The 25054-nt window shown below is 38.4% G+C and overlaps 1 protein-coding gene across 1 annotated transcript in view; it reads left to right on the top strand.

Annotated features, from left to right (window-relative positions):
* The first annotated feature begins 306 nt into the window (after positions 1-306).
* ppm1e (protein phosphatase, Mg2+/Mn2+ dependent, 1E) overlaps positions 307-25054 on the top strand; it is a 38162-nt gene continuing 13414 nt past the window's right edge. Inside the window, exon 1 of the mRNA XM_062432525.1 lies at positions 307-488. Within this exon, the coding sequence (XP_062288509.1) occupies positions 307-488 (182 nt within the window). The remainder of the gene's footprint in view (positions 489-25054) is intronic.

Raw genomic sequence — 25054 nt, 5'->3', positions numbered from 1 at the left:
CTCTGACGTCACCGCCCCTCTGATCATCCGAAATCCCTGATAACGCGGTGCGCGCTCCCGCTCTGCTCTGTTCTGAATGGGGTTCAGTCCAGCCTCAGTAGTATATCCGCTCTTCCAGCCCGGTCTGCTGCTCTCAGACGCACCGGTCTCCAACAGCCTCCGCTCCTCCGGTAGTCCACATTCATTCAGGTAGTTTGGACCCGCACTGACAGTCCAACCACTCAGCTTCTGACTCTTCTCTCTCAGCCCGGCAAGTTAGTGTACTGACGTGTGGAGCTGTCTCTGTCTGTCCAGGAATGAGAAATGATGGCCGGCTCTGCAGCAGAGGAGAAAAACTTCCGACGGTTCCTGGAGCTCCTTCTCCGGGAGATGAGAATGCCTCTGCAGGAGACCGACCCGGTGCCGACGCGCCCCTTGTCGGACATGGTGACCGAGGACGAGGTGGAGGGGGAATGCCTCGACCTGTGTCTCCAGTTCCTCTACAAATAGTTAAGTGTCCCTTTTCTGTTGTGGCATGTTGTTGTTTCCGTGCGTTAGTGCATGTAGTGAACTCACTGAAGCGCATAAATGTCTGTGGGGTTAAAGTAATGGAGGGTTTTTTTTGTGTGGAGCTTTGTGGAGGTGAGCAGGTAGCGACCTCGGCTGGGTCCGGATCAGATGAGCCGGGATGCCCGCTACCTCATGTCATGCTGGGTGTGTCCAACATCAAGTTTATACTTTAAATGTTTGCTGAATTAAAAGCTTAAGCTGACATCTGTGCATTACATCTGTGCATCGTCTCAGATTTCGTTGCATAAATTTGCGCCAGCAGTGACAGCGCTGGAGGTCTACAAAAAGGTGAACCCCTGGTTTTGCGTAATAGCAGGACGTCATCATAGTGTAGGAGGGGGAGGAAGCCATCGCCATCACTGCTGAGCGCATCTTCATGCAGGCTAAAAATAGCCTCACCGGTTACGTTATTAGCCTCAATCGTCAGACAGATCGTTGCACTCTGAAATAAAAAGGCAGGTGTAATTGTCACAAACTAAAAAATGCTGCGTTTTGGGAAATAACTGTATAGCTGCTGTTTGTGGTTTTCATTTTGCTGTTTTTAACCCAAATCTTATTTAAAGGGGCTGCAAAGGAATGAAGACATTTTCACCAAGAGAGGGAATTCCAGATGCATTTTAAAAGCTGAATCCATACTGAACTGAACAATGAGAAATGATATGATATGTATGTGTGCTTCATTTTATTTGACATCCCCTGAATAAAATCCTTCAGAATCAGGTGTCTTGAGATGTGGATGAAACACAGATTGTATGTAAAGATGGATGAAGTCAGGCGTGACATCACCTTTGGTTTGGATTGGAGCCGGTCTGAAGCCTTGGCCCGATCCCAATGTCCACACTCACGGACTAACAGAGGCATGTTCCTGCTAAGTCTGCGAAAGGCTTAGGGCTGTCCCCACTGTCAAATCATGAAGTGCATCAGGGCTCCCTCACAGACCTTTTGAGCCCTTTATAGACACTTTCTGTTAGTCTGCATTTGTGCAGACTATGCCTGAGGGTATTAAGTTCACAGTGCTGTGATGTTTGATACGGGGATACCAGGGGAACAATTATATACCATTTCGAGCCTTTGCTGCCTCTCGCACTCAAGTGCTTACCAGGTTTGTGAGGGTTCAGGGCTAAGGGGGATATTTGGTGTGGGCCCTCGAGTTGCTGCTTACGGTCAGTGCCATCTTTTCTGTTTGCAGTCAGGACCTTCAAAAGAACAGGGTGTGGGGTGTTTCCTTTCACGCTGTGGAACACGGACCAAATTTAACGCTAACTTAGCGGGAAAACTGAGTGGTGCAGACTTGTGCTAATATGATATATATCGTTATCAAGTAACATTAAACTTACCAAAATATTGAGATAATATTCTGGTTCAGTGCGAACTTCGGAGCCGGGGAGCAAAATGTCAGTCCACACGGCTGACATCAAAACTACTTTTCATCTTTATATCTTATTAACGGAACTATAATTTCAAGCACAGATTTTAGAGGGCCTGAATTTAGAGATTTAGAGGAACCATAAAGACTGACTTTTATTTCATGGGAGAAGTTAACCCTTTTTGAATGGGAGTCTATTGTAGCTAGGGATTTTTTGGAGCCAGCATCTAGCAACCCTCAGTGGTACTGCTTTTTAAGGGACATCTGCATTGGCTTCAAATTCAAACGGAGGTTGTTGCCGCTTGGTCAGAAACAGTAAAACTGAGACGAGTCGGGCTGAGAGAGCTCTGTGCCTGGCCTGGTTTAGAATCCAAAATAGGTGCAGAAACTGTGCTGGGAAGAGCAGGGTGGAAGGACTCATCTAGGGCACCGAATGGCAAGGGGACATGTATGTCTGAAAATGACTTTACTGAGTGGCCAGTTTGCACATGTGTCAGACCCTGTAGGCACATTATGCTCGTCACGGTAAAAGGACAGGTTCAAAATATTCAAATCTGTCTTAAAACAGCTGTCAGGTGTCCATATGAACATTGAAAGTGGTTTTCCTTGCTATAATCATTCCTCCTGTTCATACGGACTTTTAAAAGATCCCCTTCCAGTAAGTTTTCAATGTAAGTGATGGGGCCAAAATCCACAGTGTGTCCACATGTGTCTTTTTCCGCAAAACTGCTTCAGCAGCCTGAGTTAGTCATATCAAGTGGATATCTGAAACATTTACAGTATATTTTTAGCATCAAATTCCCTCTTTGTTTTTCCCCGTTGAGCTTCGGTAGAAGTATGAGCAACAAAAAGACTGACTTTGGCATTAAAAAGACTAATGTTGAAAGATATCTATTTGATTTGACTCATTTGGACAGCTGAAACATATGATTTTGGTCCCCATCACTTAAATTGTAAGTGCTTTATTAAGGGATCTAATGGTCAGTATGAACAGGAGGAATTATATGGCAAGAAAAACCTGTTTCAATAATCATTTGGGCTCCTGACTGTTGTTTTAAGAAAAATTGTCAAACCAGCCCTTTAAGAATACACTTCAGCTGTGTTGGAGAGCATATATTGGTGGCAGGATGGGCACATGCAGTCAGGCGTGCTGTCAGGTGTTTTCACTGATGACATAAGAAACCGGAGAGCAGGATGTGGTCACATATTTTACCTGTTGGAGCAACCACATCCAAATCAGCAGCAGTTCACTCCACGTTCATATTGTCTTTGTCACGGTGTCTTGTTTGTTTGGCTCTTGACTGCTTGCCCTCTCACTGCACTCTTGATTAGATTAGATTGATTAATCGATCGGGTACCAGCTATTAAATTAATCTCCAGTTATTTTGATAATTGATTAATCATTTTGAGTCATTTTTAAGAAGACAATTTCTGCAGTCTTGTATGATAATAACCTTTGGGTTGTGGACTGTTAGTTGGGATAAAATAAGACATTCAAGGACGTTGTCTTGGGCTTTAGGAAACACTTATTGACATTTTTTAATATTTTCTGTAGATTAATCAAAACAATAATTGACAGATGAAAATAATTGTTACATGAAGCCCAAATCCACTATTATATAACATCATGAAAGGGGCCATTTTCCCAATAAATACTTTTACGTTTTGTATTTTAAATACATTTTATGAGAATATGTATGCAATTGCATATTTATTATGCAGGTTCTTTACTTGTAAATGAGTATATTTAGCTTTGTCATATTTCTACATTGCTGTGAGTTTTTCCACCACTGCTGGAAAATATAAACAAATATCTAATGATGTCTTTTAATTACTATGTGCACTCCCTCATAATTACAAACCTTCTGATGTAGAGCAAAGCTAAAAGAAACAAAACAGAAATGTGTGATTGCATGACGACTGAGTTTATTTGAGCTCTCCAAAACGAATGAGAGCAGTCAGGTTGGTGTGTGATTCCTAATGTACAGTAAGTGTTGCTCCTACTCCTGACCAAGTTTGGCTGAAAGTCCGTCCAATCTGGCTTTGAGAAACAGCCAAACTTACCAAAATAACTCTAGCTCACTGCCTTAGCTTGCAGTGTGAAATATCCGTCTCTCTCCTTTCTGGCCCGAGGTGTTGTCTTATACAGTACATTTGGCCTGTTGGAGCCTGTTGGAGTCTATGAATCACTCGCTGGCTCCTCTCCATGTGGAAGTTTATCTTAGGAGATCCTACCAGGAGCTAGTACGTCCCAGATGATTTCAAGGTCAAGAGGGGCACTTATATTTGCTGTTTTATGTGCAGAGCTGACAGAGTTTTCGAGCTACCTATCGAATCAGGATCCAGTATTGAATCCCTTATTGGCTCTTGTTAGGTTTACCTTTCAACATTTGCAAGTAACTACAGTATAAAGCATAAAGCTACAACTCAGGGACATACAATCACCTTATTTTGGCATAGAAAGCATAAACACAACCATTACAATGGCAGTTACGACTCGATGAGCAGCATACCATATGAAATGTTAATAAAACTATCTGACGCATTCAGTTAACTGCTGTATCCTGCTGTACTTCAAGAGCTACTCACTCCAAACAGTGAAGGCCTTTCCACTGGGAGATTGTGAAATTAAACAGCCTTTTTTTGTCTACTACGACATACATATCTGCTCTGTAAATCACTCGTCCTGTGTTCTCCTTTGAGAAACCAAATCTGAAGCAAAAAGGGAGAATTGTTAGAAATGTTAAATTCTTTGATTTCATTATATGCCCCTGAGATAAAAAAAAAACCAACCAAAACATCCACTTATATAAACTGGAGTCCTTATTTTCATACAGAAAATCTTTAATAAAGGGTTCTATCATACAGAGCAGATGGAAATATGAAAATGATAAGAGATTCGTTTGTGTGGCAGCTTAACAAATCTGGGTATTTTGCCAACCAGTGTGGGAAACTATACCCAATATGGCTGCTGGAGGGTCACCAAAATCATGAGGAATGATCTTGTGATTGATGAATTTTTGCATCACGTTTTATTCCAATGTCCAACTCACAACTCAACATGGCAGACAGGCTTTGGTCCTATTACCAGCTGATCTCACAGATTTCAATGCTGTCTCAGTTCAAGTGTTTTAATGAGTAAAATGATCTCAGTTTTTTGGTCGCTGTCAAACGTGCAGACTCCTTTCCTTGTTGAGGAATGACAAGGAAAACAGATCATGTATCAACTCTTATTGAGAGCTGACACTCGATCTCATGTATCATCATTAACATCATCTGCTGCCAGCTGATGCTGTGTTCTTTGTGAATTTGAGCTCACAGTCCACAGTGAGAACATACATGTGCCAAGGTCTGGTCTGGTTTGTTTGACACCTCTGTACATCATATACATCAGTTGTCATAGCAACAGCCCAGGCGTCCTTGCACAGAATAATGATGGTGTTTTGTCGTCAGTCTGAATAAAGCAGCAGGCTAGTCATGTTTCAGTTAGGCTTCTTTATATGTGGCAGTTTGATAACAGTGCTTTTTACAACACAAACTGTCCAGCAGGTTCCTGTTTTTTATTTGCAGTCACCGTTGGATAAATGTAATAAGTGAACAGCGCATACATGCTGTCCTACTTGTGCTGCTTACTGCTCAATAGTTAGGCAACATTTATATTGCAATTTATACTGATTATTATTTAAATCTGTCAGACATCATTGTCCTATTTATAAAATAGTTCATACAATGTCAGATAATAGTGATTTCATAAAGATAATAGTTTTAGTAATAGTAATTTTCCACAGCCCAAGAGGATGTCTTCAAACGTCTTGTATTGTCTAACCAACCCAAAGATATTCAGTGTAGAGTTATATAAAACAGAGAAAAGCAGCAAATCTTTTTATTTGAGAAGCTGGAACCAGCACATATTTGGCATTTTTGCTTAAGGTATGATTAAAACGATTAATTATCAAATTAGTTGGTGATTAATTTTCTGTTGACCAACAAAGCTCTACTTGTGAGCCATTTTAATTACAAAAATATTAATAAGTGCAGAATTAAGTCTGCACATATATTTCATCAAAGAATGAGTTAACAAGATTGTGATGACTTTGACTATTTTGACTATAAACTATAAAGGTCCAATACCCCGACAGTAATAAAACAGGGCAGTGAAGTTGGTTATCTGAGGTTAAATGTCAGATTTAGAGGCGTTAGTTGAATCAGGTTTTGTTCGTGTTGAAATGAAAACCTGCAGACACGTGGGCCTCAGTGGTACGTGGATGTGAACTTGGCAAAACCTGCTGCAGGTCTTGAAGCAGACTGATGGTATGTGTGTGTGGGTGCTTGTGTGGTCGCCACTCGCCAGCATCCTACATGGCTGTCTACTGTAGCTGTGCGGTGAGTGTAATGATAGTTGGAGGCAGCAGCTCTGGTGATTCATCCTAAAGTGTCATTAGTTTGTCTCTGGGTTGAACAGCTAATAATAGACTTCTGCAAGAAGAGAGATCCCCACTGTGTGTGTGAGTGTATGTTAATAGGGGGCGGGTGAAGCACTTGGTATGCTAGAACGAGTTTGGGGCTGTGCACAGAGCTTATGTGTGTGTGTGTGTGTGTGTGTGTGTGTGTGTGTGTGTGTGTGTGTGTGTGTGTGTGTGTGTGTGTGTGTGTGTGTGTGTGTGTGTGTGTGTGTGTGTGTTTAAAATGATGCCAGTTAGGTTTTAATCCATTTTCCTTCAGGCAGCTGGGAGTCACATCTGAAAAAAAGAGGACGCAGTCTACTTCTCCTGAACACACTGTGCTTTGGAAAGTGAGGTGTGAAGTGTTTACTGTGTGAATAAAACAAGAAGACATACATGATTTAAAGGGGATATAGCATGCTTTTTGGGCTCTGTTTATATGTTGTCATGATGTTGGATATCTGTGTGAAACATGCTAAAAGTTCCTAACCTTGGTAAAAATGCTGCCTTCAAGTCAAAACACAGAGCTTTAACCTGCTCTGAACTCTTTGTTTGCACCATTTTTATTACCATGATGACAAGCTGATGGGGCTTCGTTTTTTTTACGTGTTGTTTGCGTTGTCTACTCACATTTTTCTGATCGGATTTCAGCTCGAACATGTGAAGTGAACATTGAGTAACTGATATTTTAAGCAAAGAAAAAGAAGTGAAGTTCTATATCTATAGCTTGTTGACGCAGCCTCTGTAGCCGGCATAAATCTGCCGAAGTCTAGCCAGCTTTTGAGGGCTGGCCAATCAGAACAGAGTGGGGTCATTGGGAGGGGGGTCTTAAAGAGACAGGATCTAAAACGCCCTGTTTCAGACAGAGGTTGAACTGAGGGGCTGCGTAAAGGGTTAGTATAAGTTAAATAAATAGGTTTTTTTGACTTCAAACTTTTGTCTTTAAAACCCCACCTTTAAGTGTAACTTTAAGTGTATTTTTCAATGAGGCGTCCTGGTTGCCAAGGTGATTAAGATAATGATAATTCTCCCCTCAGTTCTTGTCACCTCTAAGCTGTTCCCTGTCTACTAAAGGGAAAATATAATTTGGCTTTCAGGGAGCTTTGTGTTTGAACATGAACCAAATGGTCATCCTGGAGATGAAATATACAATAAATCAAACACTATTTGCTCCTCCAGAGTTAAGACTCTTGGCAGTAGGTTGACATCTCTGACTGTTTGCACTGACTGCTGATGAATTGATGATGACTTGATGAGCAGTGGGAGGACAGACACACACACACACACACACACACACACACACACACACACACACACACACACACACACACACACACACACACACACACACACACACACACACACACACACACACACACACACACACACACTGTGAGCTGAAAGATAGTAATTGAGGGGAGAGCCTTGCTAGACCTCATTAAACAGAAATGTCTCCCACAGCTGTAAAGATCTAGGGGGTAGATCCGGCTTCCTCCTGCACACGACACTCTCACACGTATACACACTCGCACACACACACACACACACACACACACACACACACACACACACACACACACACACACACACACACACACACACACACACACACACACACACAATTAGAAGAGTAAGTGGTGTTGGAGAAGCTGCTGGTGACAGATGTATTAAAGGATACGCAGACAGTAAAACTGCGACACCACTAAAGACTGTGGATATGACATCATGACTACCATCTTACCACAGTATTACAGAGCAGCTGGTTTCGTTCTTGTTCCCCATTTTTCTTATTTCCATGACTATTTGTTACTGGCCTTCATTTGTTCATTATATGAGACTATGGCTGGCATGGAATATTGATTTAATGACAGTTATCAAAAACCTATATTGCTTTTTAATAATTGTGTCAAGAATCTTTGACTATCTTGAAAAGCACTATAAATTAAATGTTTTGTTTTTTTAATTACCTCATGATTGTTTTTCATGTTTAAAAATACATTCAACTTGCTAATTTGTAAATTAAACAAACAATGACATCAAAGTCACATTTGAATCTAAATGTAATGTTAAGCATTCTCGTAATTGTTTTATTAAGAATTTAGAACATAAACAAGTCAATTTATTAAATAGTCGACTGATAGACAATTAATCTGCAGCTATTTTGATAACAGTTCCCTTTTTTCAGCTTCACAAATGTTTGCTGCTTTTCTTCATCATAGATTATTTAAAATTTAATTTAATTTGGCATTATGTGAATTTGTGTTGTATTGATCAAGCTTCAACCTTCAGCCATGGTGGTTACTGTTTAGAGTAACTGTGTGGTTTGTTAGCTTTCCTGCTGGTCTGTGTCGTTTATTATATCCATAATTGCCTTTCCACCTTCTTGTCAGGGAGTGATGAACCTGTTCTTCACTTCCTGCATGGTGCATTTGAGGTCCTGGCAGGGGCGAAGTGGTAAAACATTAATTAGTTGGGCTGGCCTGTTTAGAAACAGCAGGTGTACTTATTCTACTGTCACTGCTACTGTTACTGTGGATAAGTGGCACCCAGGTGATAGTTGTGATAAGTGTAGCTGTCAGTTCAGCACCATGGACAGCAACTCACAGCTGTTCGGTCACGCCCATGTTCACCTCATGTTAAGTCTGTGGGAAATATGAGCGTCCAACTGGAAGAAACTGAGTAATGTTACCATCCGTGTGGAAAACACAAGTGTGACAATTAATTTCATCACTGACTCTGAAAACAAGCAAACATGGCAGTGAATTCAGTAATGTCATGTAAGGTATTCAAATAAATACTCATCAAATTTTGTTGAAATGAATCAATATCAGCTCCACTTAGTTTGAAATTAATTTAGTATTTATTTAATCCTGAACGCTATTATGCACTTTTTTCTTTTATTGTCTGACGAAACCTTGTATTGCATGTCATTGTTTCTGCCATTGCGCCTACCAAACCCTTTTGATTTGATGGATAGCTGGGTATTTAGTCCTTCTATTTCTGTATTTAGTTCATAAAAATAAATAAAATAATTACACTATACACTGTATATTAACAATATATAAGTAGTCCAATAAAAAAATATGAGAAAATACATTTAAGAAAATCTGCATGTTTTGTTTATATCCATTTGTGCTCTTCGTAGACTTTTATTAGAGTCGTACTGCAGCTAACTGCTAATGTCTGATAGCTAATTAGCAAACCAGCAGTAACACATTGATCAGCTTAAGAATGTACATGCAAGTATTAAGAGTATTAAGAGCAATCAGTTCGCTTAGATGTAACATTACTGCTACCAAAATATTGTTATTTTATTGACTAGTTAGCTGCAGTTATTAGTACAAGTTAGTTAACACTATGTCTTAACTGTCAATCAAATAAACATTAGCCAGCATGCTCATTTCTGATGTCTTACATTTTTACTTCATTTTAGAAATAGAAAACTAATTTAATGACCATAATTTGACAAAGATACATTTAGAATCACTCTGATTGATTTGATTTTTGACTACATAAAGGATTAATTTGGTGAGTATACCCGTGTGGTACACCCTACCTTGCCTGCATTGACAGCTTTCACACTGTTACACTTTTATGAAATTCAATATCAACCACATCAACATTCAGCGATTGGTATACCTCAGCTTCTGAGTGGACAAACCTTTATAGCCGTGTCCTCTGGTTCAAGGACAAACTTGCTTTGTTTGAAACAAGCAAACCCCTCCAGGGCTTTATAAATGAGGACTTCCCTCAGGCCATATTGCAGAAGTAGGATGCTGCACAGGAGAAAGGAAACACTGCCAATACAGGAGCGTGTAGCAGAGTTAATGTCCACCTGCCCACACACTGTTATCAATCCTACACTCCAGGGAATGTTTTCACACATAGTCAAAATGACTGAACTTTTCATTTGTACAAACATGGAGCATTGTGTGCAGATTAATGACCATTTAATTTCTGAGCAGTGAATATATTTTAAGCAGTAGCATTAAATGTGATGACAATCAGAAACACTGTAGGAAATAAAGATGCAGATTAATGATGGAATACATAATAACTCATGAAAAATTAATTCACTCTGTGCGCTATGAAGTGATTATAATCCTTTCCAGAGTACACATACATATGAATTTTGTCCTCTTACCCCAATTTTAATCAAAGCCCCAAATATTTGTTTTGTAGCACAGTTTTTGGTGCTACAGTAATTAAGGTCAAATCCAAGCAGGCAGCTTTTATTTTAAGGTGCATTTCTGTTTTTGGATGCTGGGAGGGTGACTTCTAGAAAGTTTCTGAGCTGAGATTTGGATTGGAGTAATGGATCGGCTGCATAGGAGGATAATTACTCAGAAATTTTCTTTCAACATTAATAGTTGTGAGGGACAATGAAACGCACATTTCCTAATCTTCTCATTTTGGTTTCAACACATCCAAAATATTGGATAATAATACTATTTTTTGGGACATAAGCACAGGCAGACTCAATCTTATAAACCAGATGATAATTAGATCCAAAATGCGGTCGACCTGAACAGACCTACAAACTAATGTAAAACTCAAAGAAATTAATTACAATTTTTTAATATGCTTCAACTAATTCTGACTAATACTTGAAAGTCCTATTTTAATCTTCATCGCTAACCATAGACAAAGATGGATATAAAGATGGATGTACCAAGGTGTGACATGATAGCTTATTGTCACTGTCATTTTCCAAAATAAGGAGTGCGGGGTCAGGTCTTTCACACTCTGGAAACACACCCCACTATCTTGGATATAATGTTAGTTACTACTCAGAAAACTTAGCAGTGCTTGCTTGGGCTAACATTAGCCACTTAAATTGTGCTATTGACTGGAATTTTGCAAGACAGCATTTTGTGACATTATAATATCGTATATATATGGTATAATTTGGAAGATTCTCTACTGCACGGGCATAGACATGTTTGCAGGCCAAAATGTATGACCGACTGACATGTTTGTTTCGATAAGAGTGCCAACTGCACATGTGTAGAATACGTCAATGTATGCAGACGTCTGATGAAGTATGTAATGATATATGTGAGTCTCTGCTATCCACATCTGTTTTGGTGCTTATTAGAGACCTAAAAGTAAGAAAAGTGCAATGTGCATTGATTATAGTCATTGTTGATCACTGGATTGAGGTTTATGTAATTGTTCTCATTCAGTCAAGTGCAAACAAACGGCCATATTCTCTGCTTGGAAGCTGCAAGGATTTTCATCCTTTCAGCTGCATCAGACACTACTCCTCTTGGGCTGGGTGTCTGCAGAGAGAGGGGTGGGATCTAAGGGAGGGAGGGTGTTTCCTTGAATTTTTTTTAGGGGGCTTTTATTAGAGTGTCGACAGAAGAGAGATGACAGGAAACGAGGGGAGAGACAGATAGGGAATGACATGCAACAAAGGTCCCTGTCGTTGAGGCACACTGTGGCTCACAGTAAGCACCTTAAGCCCTGTGCTTTTCATTTAATAAAAGAGGTCCATTAGCCTTCAACCAGCTGGATAAAACTGTATTCACGGAGCAGGCTCTTGAGCATGTGTGACAATATCTTCCCCTTTCTGCTTTAATTAGAACATCAAAGGTCACAACCAGACCCAGCAGGTGCTTCAATAGCAAGGTACTGCAATGTCATAGAGGAATGTGATGTGTGTATTACCATGGCAATGATCCAGAATAAAGCTGCAGTCCAGCGCTCAAAATGGATCTTATCTGCAGTGAGCAAACGTTAGAAGATTTTGTCACTTTACAGCAGACAAATCAGACCATGCTCTGAAGTCCCATATGGACTGTCTCAGAATGAAGTGACCTCCTTTTGAGATGAACTAGTTTCAGAACCTGAAACAATGGCTGCAGCTCTAATCGCATTCAACGTATATGAAAACAACATCAGACACATCCACTGCTCTTGTGGTACCTCTCCCCTCATGATAAAGCATTACTGTGAGCAGGCTGAGCTTTAAATGAAAGTCAACATACGCTTCCACAGCGTTAGTGTGGAATTTTGTGAAAGTCCTAGATTTTCACGCTACCATCTGTCCTGTCTACTGGCTTTTCACTGTTTAATCAGAGCAATATGAAGCCAGGAGATTTGATCCCCCTGGAGATATACATCCTCCGAGGCTTCTGTGAAGTTACTGTATGGCTTTCTAGAGCACTTCAGAAAATTGTTTGAGGCTTCGAAACCCTCCGTTTCTTCATAAGGGTTTTCTGTGACTTTGAGGCATCCTGTCTTGGGAAAAACTGGGCCTACTAATGACAGATGCTGTAATATTTTAAAAGACCATTATCAGGGACACAAAGAAATCCATGTTGGAAACAATGTGAGTGTCTGGTGCTTATCCAGCAAGCTTTGGGTGTACTACATTTATACATCCTCGTCCTTGGCATGCCACTTTTTTTATCCATGCAACTTCCTCTTCTATAGCTCCGGTCGGGATATCCCAGCCTTTGAAATTAGTCGCAGGAATAATCCCTTAATCAGAGTGTCTCGGTGGGATTACCACAGAGGGCAGCCTCAGTTACTGCCCTCCACCACCACTGGCAATTGTTGAGCCATCAGTATTTAATTTACATAACATTCTCCAGCAAGTGCACCCATGAAACAGTAATAATAAGCAATATCTCTTTATTGACCTTACCCAGCTGTAATGCTAGTGTACTAAACTATTTGTTTTGCGTCATTAAGCTATTAGAATAGCTAGTTAGTTTGCAACATCCTTTATAATGGTAAGCAAAAACAGGCTTACCATTTAAACAAATTGCACTTACCAGAACAAAACTGAATAACTGACTCTTTAGAGAGTCTTTAAGTAAAACTAAGCTCAACAAGACTTTTTTGAGCAACCAAAATGTTACAATTTATTTTCATGAACTGAAAACACACTGAAATAGCGATGGCTATGGCCTAGTCTACACTCATTGAATGTGGGATTAGGCCATGGTTACATTACCTAACCAACTTTGTGGCTGTGGTAACTTGTCTGTGATGCCACCCATCTGTAAGTCAATGCAACCACACCCTTAATTATGCATTCGTTTAAGCCTTAATAAAATTGAAATGAAAATGAAATCATGTAAAAATCACCCATACATTGTCACGAATGAAAAATTAACTATCAAGACCAAGATCATTTTTTGTATAAATATGTTTATTTCTGCCGTAAAATTGGACATTTTTATATGGTGGTCTATAAGGATTGACTCACTTTTGGAGCCAGCCTCAAGTGGTCATTTGAGGAATTGCAGTTTTTGGCAGTTCACCACGATGGCTTTATTTTTCAGCCCGACGTTCTTTTACACACCATTGGTGCTACTTTATAGACTAATTTTCAAATGTTGCATCTTATTTATATTTCACTTTGTCCATATCTAATACCAACACAGACAATATTCACCTATGTTATAAAACTAGGCACTCAATATGTTTGCATCTGGTTGGATACTAACTGCATTTCATCATACTGATACGTATTGCATGCAGTGACAGTAAAGTTGAATCTGGTATCTATCATACATTAGTAGCCTATGCCAACTAGGGCTGGGCGATATAGATCAAATCAAATATCCAAATTTTTTTGAACAAATACCTCAACATCGATATCGAAACAATATTGTAGGGATGACTATTGGTGCTTTCATAAATTATTTACACAATGAGATTTTTTTTATAAATAGTCATCAGTAATTTGGATACAATGACAAAGTGGGTAAAGGCAAATAATAACAGTCTGGTAAGCTCTCAAAATGACATCAAATTACTATAATGCAGACTTTAAACCCAGGAAGACTTCTTCTGTATCACAATATTACGATATCCAAATTCTAAGATGATATCTAGCCTCATATCACAGTATTGATATAATATCGACATATTGCCCAGCCCTTTTGCCAACACGCTAATCTAAAAAGGCAAACATAAGCATGTTAATATTGTCATTATGAAGTTAATGTAGCTTAATGAAACAGTGCTTAAATAGTCTTAGTCTTGTTGATTATTAATATTGATGTGGTAAATATAATAGTACCTTTCATTGCTGTAAAGGTTGCTCTCATCAGTTAGACTGTTCTTTCAGCTCTTAGATTTTAATGGATGTACTGTACTGATGTGTAGTCAGGTGTTCAGTGATTTGACTGGTAAGTTAAGACCATCCCAGCATGCACTGGGGAGAAGGCAGGGAAACACACGGGACAGTCCGTCACAGCGCTGAGACGTACTTACAGTCACAGGCGTTTTAGTCTCCTGTTCACCAGGGACATGGAAAGAAAGTGCCCTGAGGCAAACCATGCAAATACGGACAGAACATGCAAACTCCACACAGACAGGACCGGGAATTACTAGAGCCTTCTTGTCAAGTGATACAAGCTATTGTGCTGCTTCAATAAAACAAAGTTTCAGTGAACAAATCCAAATGTTAATTCACTGTTTTTACACATCAAGATCAGCTTGTAAAACATAATCTTGCATGTCAGGACCAAAAGACTAATCTATAGATCGAGAAAACTATCCACAGATTAATCGACAGCAGAGATAATTGTTAGTTGGAGCCCTAATCTGATTTTATTTAATTTTTATTGACTTAGATTTTTCTTTTATTGTGTTTTAAAATGTTCTTCTAATGTATCTCTTGTACCTCTTCACCTTTGCAATGTCACTGTGTTTGAAAGTTCCTATAACAATAAAGTTGTGCTAACATGTCCTGAAGTTCAGACAATGAGTATTTTGACAGTTACCCATTTTTTTGTTCTTCAGGCTCTTTGCTTCAGTACATTCAATTTGAAATAAATATGGACACTACATTGAAGTGCCAGGTCTCAGCTTTAACTTGTATGGATTCACGTCAGTGTTGATATAACTGTGCGTGAGACACGGCCATTTCCAAAGTATTGTTTGAACCCCTAAACTTTGGTCACTATATGTTGAAAGGGACGTAAACCCTTAGCACTTTTATGTAGTATAATTTAATTTATTTTAAATTGAATGTGCCGAAGTGCAGAGCCCCTACAACAAAATATGTGTAACTGTCCAAACATTTACTGTCTGGACTGTGTTGACTATAAAATTTGGTACGTTGTTCTGTGTATTGCACATAAAACAGTGAGACATGTTTAATCAGATTATGACATTTAAAAAAATATTTAAACCATTTTATTTACAGCATGGCAAGAATCTGTGCATACTTTTTTGGTACCATTTAAAAGAGGACAAGTACAAAGTGTACAGCTCAGAAGCATTAAAGTTTCATGTTATGTTGTATTAATTATTGCAAAGAATATTTATTGCCTCTCTAATAAGTGAAACAGTGAAGGCTGACGGTAAGATACCAGCAGCAGCAGCAGCAGCAGCAGATTTTTTACTTACAGTCAAGTTTTATAGTGTTGCAGTCAGTTTTGGTTCATGGGTCATAACTCTGCAACACTGGACTGTAAAGAATAGAGAATCACTAGTCTTTCCAGCAGTGGCTCACATCGATGCCTCTAAAACAGGCACCTTAATTAATTTCAGCTCTGGAGAGGCCCCATTTTTGGAAGTGCAATGACCTTCAAAAGTGTGCAGTGTCCTCCTTTCCTTCTCACAGCATTATGGATAGACACTTTTGCAGAAGCTTACCCTGCTTGCTGCTGCTGCTGCCCCAGACTGCTTCTTTGTTCACACAAGGTGCCCATAATTCAAATGATGAGTCATATGTTTGTGGCAGATGACCTGAATGCAAAGCAGTCTAGCTCACGTTAAAGTGCAGAATCTCTACCTGCCTGACCTTGAAAAATACATTTAAAAGCTGCTGAATAGGGAAGAGAGGAGCAAATACTGTCGAGCCCATACATACAGTCACTAATTCATCTAAATGAGCACCTGGAGAAAGAGATACATGTCAAAAAGTTTGATTTGATTTGGTTTTAATCAAAAAGACTTAATGATTATTAAACTGGAATTAAACACATTTGAGACTTCATTGTATATTAATGTAAGGCTACTTACAGAACATTAATGGGGCCATCATTTAAAGGGGACCTAATTTCCATGTGACCCAGTTTTATCAAAATAAAAAAGTGTACATAAAAGTCCTTGTGGTTAAAAGGGCCAATGTCTCTTGGGCAAATTGTGTTTCTTTTAGTTTTTTTTTTTTTTTTTTTTACAGCATTTTAACTAAAAACAACTGACAACATGCTGATGATTTAGGTAGTATGTGGTATGAGAATGTTTTAATGTATGGAAACAAATAATGATTAATCTTTTAGTATGTTAAAATGTAACAAAACAATGAAAAATGTCATTGGTTCCCAGAGCTGAAGCTGATGTCTTCACATTGCTGAATTTCCAGGCGGCTGACTGATTACATAATTATGGAATTTATTTTGAGAAAAGTTGAGATTTTGACTTAAAGTTGCCTCAAGAGGAAAATGTGAGTCCAAGAGGGAAAAATATAATAATTAATTAATAACTTTAATGTGCTCTGTAACCTTTATTAATTACGAGCGTATTACTTGTGCTCAAGTTGAAATTTTGACCTGATGGCATCAAGGAAAATGTCAGGGGTTGGATTGATTCCTTGTGGACTGCAAACATCCACGGCTAGTTTTATTGAGATAAGGCTCAATGTGACAAACAGACAAAAGGTTGCATCATCATTATAAATATTGTAATATTGCTCTTCATGCAAACAGCACAAGCTTAGAAGACATAAACATTTGTCTTCTCTAAGAACAACAAAATGACTATTATGCATTTTTATCAAAATAAATTAACGCCAGATGCCAAAATGAACACTGATCAAAGGCTAAGAGTTTCTTGACCTGTGTTTGTATCCTGAAATCATTTAAAACAGTGAATAAAGCAGGTTCAGAGCATAAAGCCAGGCTGAAACATCTCTGAAACACTACTGAGAAGATTATGTAAGAAGTGAGCTGCTTAAATGTTTCAATTATTTTAATTACAAAGTAAGGACTTTAAATTTAAGTTTGATAAGTGTTATGAGGTCGAGGTTGCATTTATTTAGGAGACGTTTCACAACAGCTGTTTTCACAACTAGCTGCCACGCCAGTGTGCACAGAACAGTTCACAATCACAGGCATTTCATCTTCTAAGCAATTTAATACTCTGTTAAAACAGATGGTCGGGATAGGATCAAGCAAGCACGCCGAGGCTCGCAATGAAAATTTCTCTTTTGACAGTCTTGAAATGGTCCGCTGTGTTGTTGAGAAGGATGGAAATGTTTGACTGTTCTGGTGTCCTGGGTTATGTCACAGCATATCAAGGTATGATAAATGATAAATGAGTCAATTTCATAGGAAGGTATGGGATCCTTTTTCCCAACATAGCTGCAGCAGAGTGGATGAACAGGTGGTGGGGAGGACAGTACGTCAGTCTCTAAAAGGATAAGTCTGGTGATATTCTGTATTTAAAAAATAAAAATAAAATTCTCAATAAACCCCATTAAAACACCAAAACCAACAATGATTTGTTCCCACTAACATGTGTTGTGTGAAAGCCTGAAAGAGCTCATCACACTGTGCTACAGAGCTCCACACACCAATCTGGTGTTAATAGCGTACAGAATCCACGCCTGAAAATAGTCCACAAACAAAAACACTTTTTACTCCTATTTAGGAAGTTGCTGTGCTTGTTTTAAAGAGGCATATGATGTAAAAAAAAAAATAAAAAAAAAATGCTCCCTGCGAGTCAAAGGCCAGGTTTCAACATGCTCTGAATGCTCAATTACCTCCACAAAAAACAAAAAAACCAGCTTGTTCTTGTCTAAGCATTGAGTGAACAACAAGGCATACTTTTGAGAAAGGCTATGGTTTGAAGATGGCTTTACATTGCTACAAATATAAATGGGATTTTGAAACAAGATTTCTAACTTCTGGGACAGAATTTGAAAGTTCAGGCGTCACTGAGGCTCTCTATTATCCCTTCAGCTCTACAAAATATTTTAGCATCTTTCAGCTTACCACAGAGAAAAACTCTCAACAAACCCACTGTATGCTACCTGACCAGCACCAAACCAAGTTAGCTGTTTCAGTCTTTATGTTGTGCTATGCTAAATTATTCAGCACTACTTAAGACAGAAGCATTTTTGGGCCGCAACTAAGTATTTCTAGATTAATCTATCAATCATTTTCCCTATGAATATCAGAAAATGGTGAAAAATGTCGATCACTGTTTCCCAAAGTTTAAGATGATGTCATCAAATGTCTTTCTTTGTCCACAACCCAAAGATATTCAGTTTACTATCATAGCGGACCAAAGAAACCAGAAAATATTCACATTTAAGAAGCTGGAATCTGAGAAAATTTAGTTTTTTTGTTGTGGTTGTTGTTGTTGTTGTTGTTGTTGAAGAATGACTCTAAATGAATAATTGATTATAAAACATAGTTGATGCTTAATGTAATAGTTGGCTCCAAATCAATTAATTGACTAATCATTGCAGCTTTAGGCTGTTTGTCAATAATTAAAATAAAAACTCCATGATGGGGATATAATGTAGCAGGCAAAAGAAGTCATTGTTCATACAAAAGTCTTTCCATTTTTCATGAGGTTTATTTATCAGTTGCAAGCAATCAAGCAAAAAGAACTGAGAAATCTTGGCTCCTGCTACCTTTCTCGCTCTTGTTAAAAAAGAAAAATGTCAAAATCTAGTCTAAATAAAGCAGATATATAGAATAATCAAAACTCAAACCATTACTAATTACTACATCGACAATAAACCTTTAAATATCTTCTATGTGTATCAACCTCTTGGTAAGCAGGTGTACTGTAGTTTCCAGAATATTAAAATTATTCCTTTAAACAGCAGGAACTCAATCTTGAAAAAAGAAATAAGCCCTCAGCTAAGAGAAACATATTGTAAAGAGCAAGAGTTTCAGAGTGGAGAGTTCTCAGACAAACAGCTGTTACTGTTAATTTGACAATGTTTTGTCTTAATGGAGCCAGCGCTGCAACTGTGAGAAATCAGTCAACTCATTAAGACTTCCTCAAGATGTGGCGACAAAGGCAACAAGAACATTTTATTGCTCACATTACTCACTCAGACAGCTTTATTGATTATGTGAAAATTGGTTCGATTAAAAAGGAGCTTCCAGATATAGTTCAGGTCCGGACACAGTGTGGTGTGGCTTCTCTATAGGCTGATGATCCAGCTGGTGGATTACATAATACTGCCTTAAGGCTTTGTGCAGAGCAGAGCTGGGCCTGCTCAAAAACCTCAGAGGGAATTATATGCAAGTTCCCCCAGTTTATCTGGGGAGGCTTATCTGGGAGTTGACAACAGATACACAAACCTCTCAAACACAGGACACATGCAGAGCTTTACATCTCTGGTTACTTCTTGCTGAAATAGCAAGCTCAATTGCCTACACAAAAGTCCCACATGTAGGTTGTTAAAGGAGTTTTCTGTCCGTGGAGGTTATTCTAATTTTATGACAGATTAGACACGCCTCTCTGGAGCCAACATTGTGCACTTAAGTAAGTGGAACATGCATACAGCAGCACTCGGTGACGTCAGCAGTCAGTATTGCTCCATCATTTCCACGCTGTTAGAAGTGCATAGTGTTACATCAGCAGAGCACCAAAAAACATCCAGAGGTGTACTTAAGGTTATAAAGGTAAAACTGCTGAGAGGGCAGAGCAGCACACACTTTTTTGTTGACATCTGCTGGTCTTTAAAGCTGTCGGCTTATCACGCTGTTCAGATTTTCACTGTGTTTTAAATGTGTTGGTCAGAGAGACGACACAACCGCCTTTTGTTCCACAGCCATGCACTAAAACACATGTCATGATGGTAATGGCTCATTTCATGTTCATGCTCAATGTTGTTGTGTTTATATGAAAACAGTCATTTTTTGAGCATCAACAACTACTTCTAGCTCTACTGAGTCGATATCAGATAACATCATGTGAGGTGTAGTTATTAAAGGATAATTAGAAATATACAGAATCCTTAAAATGGTAAAATGTATGAAGAACCAAGCATGTCAGTTTTGATTAAAATGTACAGTAGGTACATCAGAAGAAAAAAGCGGATGAAATATATAGAGCTGCTACGATGAGTCGATCGACAGAAAATTAATCACTAACTATTTTTATAACGGATTGATAGTTTTGAGTAAACTAAATAGTTTTAAATAAATATCTTAAATAATGAGTTAGAGACTGTTGAACAGGGAAAAAGAAGACATTTGAGGATGTCAATATGAGGTTTGGGAAACCGTGATCTATATTTTTCACCATATTGTGACATCTTAAAGACCAAATGACTAATCGAGAAAATAACCAGCAGATCAATCAATAATGATAATAAGTGTAAGTTGCAGTCTTGGAAATATAATCGATTTTTCTTCTTTTTTCAAAATTCTGGTTTAGGGATGTTGAAGTTGGAAAATGGGCTAATTGGCAAACACTGTCATACTTATAGTTATTTAGATTGTTGTCCCTGTAGAATATATTAAATTAAACATATTATACTTTTTCTGATTTTCTGTTATTTATACACTGTTATAGAAATGTTTCCTTCAAGTCAAAAAACAGGGCTTCAACCTGTTATAAAAGCTTTGTTTGTGATGTTTTTTCTATTTTTCTACCTTGCCAATGAGCTGACGTTAGCTCATCACACATACCAACGGCTTCTCTGTAGCCTTTGTTTGTTGCTAAGCTTGTTGCTAAAGCTTTTCCATGTGTTGTTTGCATTGTCCACTCGCGTATTTTGGACCAGATTTACAGATGTATTTGAGAAGTTGACATTTCAAATAAAGAACAAAAAATTGTGAATTCCTACTATTATAGCATGATTGGATGAAGTATCCTCCAGAGCCAGCGGATACCTACAGAGGGGCGGTGACTGAGAGCTGGCCAATCAGAATAAAGTGGGCTTTTCGGGAAAGTGGAGCTTAAAGAGACAGGAACTAAATCTGCCCGTTTCACACAGAGGCTGACAGGTTAATTTTTTTTTTTTTTTTAACTGTAACCATGCAAAGATATTCCATTACAGTCCCAGATTTATAAATATAGACGTGTAAATGTGCATGATACGCCCCCCTTTAATGATGTATCCCTGCCACTCATCATTAGGTGCCAGAAAGCCCTGCAACAGACTAAAGCGCCACATGGTGTGTGTACATGTACAAATGAATTCATCAAAGTCATTTAAAAAGCCTTTTTTAGGTAGAAGCAGCAGTAAAATGCCACGATTAAGGGTTACTGGCACTCTGTGAATTATGTAATCCTGTTATTCCCTCTTGAAAATAGTGTGTTCACATAACAGTAGCTCTTAAACACAGTAATTTATCTCTCGACTAGATTTTTGAAATTTTTATAAAAGACAAAAACAAACCAAAGGCTGGAAATAGGCAGAGGATTTTCTCTCTATTCCTAGATAAGGCTTTGATGTCTTCCAGGTTTTAATGAGGGATGCCCGGTACAAGGGAGCGATGCCCAAAACAAACAGATCAATAGAGTGGAGCCACTTCCAGTGGATCTACACTCTCACCTCCACTTGGCTCAGAAAAGGCTCAATATTTAGGATAATGAAGTGGGAGCTTGTTCTGCGGGTTTGGCAGCGGGGCGACTGACACCATTGACTGTCAGTCACTTGCTTCTGCGTTGCCATGGAAACAACCTTGTTGCTCCACTCCAGGGCTAAATCTGTAGAAAAGAACCAGCTTGTAGAAAAGCAAATGTAGAAAGAAAGAAAAAAAACAAAAAAACATGGCTGCGTGCATGAGTCATCTGCTAACACATACACGCAGAGCTCTCCAGTTTTATCACTGTGAGCAGCTTGTCAAAGCTCCCTGCATGATTGTAGCTAAACACAGCCACAGCAGAGACCACACGAGAGAACAAAAGCGGCACCAGACTGTGGTAAGGACCGAGCATTGGTGAAGGCAGTAATCACCTCTGAGTCAAACATAACGCTATATTAAACTCCAAATGTTTCCAACGGTCACGGCGAGGTCAAACAGTAAAGTCAAATGTCAGTTAATGAAGTATCATGGTGAAAATGTGACATTAAATGTGTTAAATAACTAATTGAATTAAAAATGTTTATTCTTCTTAAATAATAATTTCAGTCTAATATAAAGTATCATTATTATTATATTATTTAATGTGTGATGTGGCAGTAATGGTGTCTTTGTGTTGAGGTTCCTTAAAAGTAATTTTTTAAATTTTTTATTTCAAATTTTTTAAAATATTTTTAATTTTTTAAAATTATAACATTAACAAGGACCTAGATAGCTGGAGATGTTTTCACTGACGAGTTGAGACTTCAACACCACTTTACTTAGTCATATTATTATTTGAATAAATGACAAGCAGCTACAGTGACTGTTCAAAAGCTAAAATCACAGTTTACTTCCTCAGTCGCTGATATACAATATTATAATATATATATTTCAACCAATCAATCTAACAAACAGTTTCATATCGTGTCAGACTCTTGTATGCTAGTTGCTATGGAGACCGATCATTTCAGTCTTTAATTGAAAGAAAAGTTTTCAGATTAACTCTGAAAACAGTAAACTATAAATTAACAAACAATTTTCACCACAGCAGACATATGAGTCAAACTTTTCCCCTCAGACGCGTTTTTGTGTTATTGTTTTTTTTTATACGTTTTATTGAGGTTGGTTATCATGACTACTACAACTTCATGCAAGTTGTAGTATGTTGAAACAAGTGAATACAACTTTTTGCAGGTTTGATTTGGAAGGAACTGAACACCAAACACAAACTCGAGCTATAGAAAAGAAAAAGAAAACCAAAGATGCAAACGCTCTCTAGCTAGTGTCCAAACTGCCTGTAGATGTTGCTATATAATATATGCAGGTACTTATATATGAACCAGTTTGTACTTTACAAAGTCACCAGTCATAAACAACATATCTCAACACAGAAACAGCAAACAGTATGATTGAGACAATGTAATACAAAGCAGTACATTTGTTATTTTTAAACAATCGACAATCCATATGACACAAGAAAAGTCACAGAGCACACAGTAAGCTTAATTTTAAAATAAAGTTTGGCAACATGTACAAAGAGGCTGAGCATTGTGTGATAAAGCAGCTCTTTTACTTCCCTATGAAGTCATTATTTTGATGGCCAGTTTACCCAGCTGCACCAGTGCTGTGCTGGCAGGGTTTATCTACTGTAAGCAGTCGTGTTGTTGCAGTGTGATGGTGTGAACTGAGATTAAGCTCTCCTTTAATCCTCCTCCGCTCCACATGACCTCACTGTGATGCACAAGCAATAAGGAGCTGTCATTGGTGCGCCACGTGTTCTCCTGTGTGACCTGCAGCCAATCAGAGCTCCTTAGCTCAGCATCCACCCCCAGTGGGCCGCCAGTGATGGAACGAGTGAGGAGAAACAGACAGAGAGAGAGAGAGAGAGAAAGAGAGAGAGAGAGAGAGAGAGAGAGAGAGAGAGAGAGAGAGAGAGAGAGAGAGAGAGAGAGAGAGAGAGAGAGAGAGAGAGAGAGAGAGAGAGAGAGAGAGAGAGACAGAGAGACAGAGAGAGGGGGGAAAATGTTTCTATGAATGGAAACATGGAGGAGAGGACACTGGTGACGAAGAAACCCAAATACTGACAGCTAAACCCTGAACACCGTCTTTCTTTTTTTTTTTAGTTCTCAGGCTTCTCTTTTTCTTTAGTTCTTCTTTTTCAGTTTGTCAGCTTTTCCACACAGGATGTACTATAAGTATATAGTAAATAACCTAAGCCTTAACACTTTGTGAATAAAAAAGAATTGGTAAACGAGGTGTACGTTTCTGCTGACGGAGAATACTGCGGCGGTCTAACCATTGAAAAACAACTGATTAAATGTATTTTATGTGATCAGGTGGGATTGAAAAAAAAATTATCAACATGATGCTCTGATATAAGCATCTCAACATGATTGCACTGACTGGAATGTGCAGACAATATCTTAATTAAAAGGACAGGTATCTATCAGAATTAGGGATATAGTGTGAAAAATATATATATTTTTATTCATAATGTTCTCTGTGTCTTTGGGATGCAGCTTCTTTCAGACATAAGCTGAACTGACGTGCTGCATAAAGGGCCAATTTAAGATAAATAAGGAGTTTTTTTGATCTGTAAATCATGCAAAAATATTCCAGTTGAGCCCCAGAATATAAATATAGACCTGGAAATGAGCATGATACATCCCCTTTGAATGAGGCCACTCTGATAAAGCAGCTCTTTTGAGTTTATGGAATAAAGTATGCATTGCGCTGGTTTTTATGCTTGTTTGCTGCCTGCAGTTATCAAGACACAGTGTAAGCGTGTTAGCTACACGGTGGGCTGGATTTCTAGTGTCTGACTCACAATTGTTGCAACAAAAGATAAAATAATTTTCACTGATAACTAGTCAGAGTTGTAAAATCCTGTCTCCTAGTATTATAAACAGTTGTGTAGAGTCTGAAAAACCTTCAAACTCATCTGTCCGTTACACAAGCCAGACTTCTAGATCATATTGCATCATCTCAATGGTACCTAAGGCAATACACCGCTACTAACACAGTTCATTGCATTTTTTTTTTACACAGGGCTATTTTTTGGTCTGAAAACCCATATTAACAAATGAAGTGGGTATTTACAAAATTTACAATCTTTTTAGCACAAATTACCCTCTTTATTAGCATTTTCTACACCACAGATTAGCAAGAAAACACTGTCTAGGGAA

Source organism: Scomber scombrus, chromosome 14 (genome assembly GCF_963691925.1).
Source record: "Scomber scombrus chromosome 14, fScoSco1.1, whole genome shotgun sequence".
In the NCBI taxonomy this organism is placed as follows: Eukaryota; Metazoa; Chordata; class Actinopteri; order Scombriformes; family Scombridae; genus Scomber; species Scomber scombrus.
Note: the sequence above shows the minus strand (reverse complement) of the source record. Positions and strands in the feature narration are given on the sequence as shown.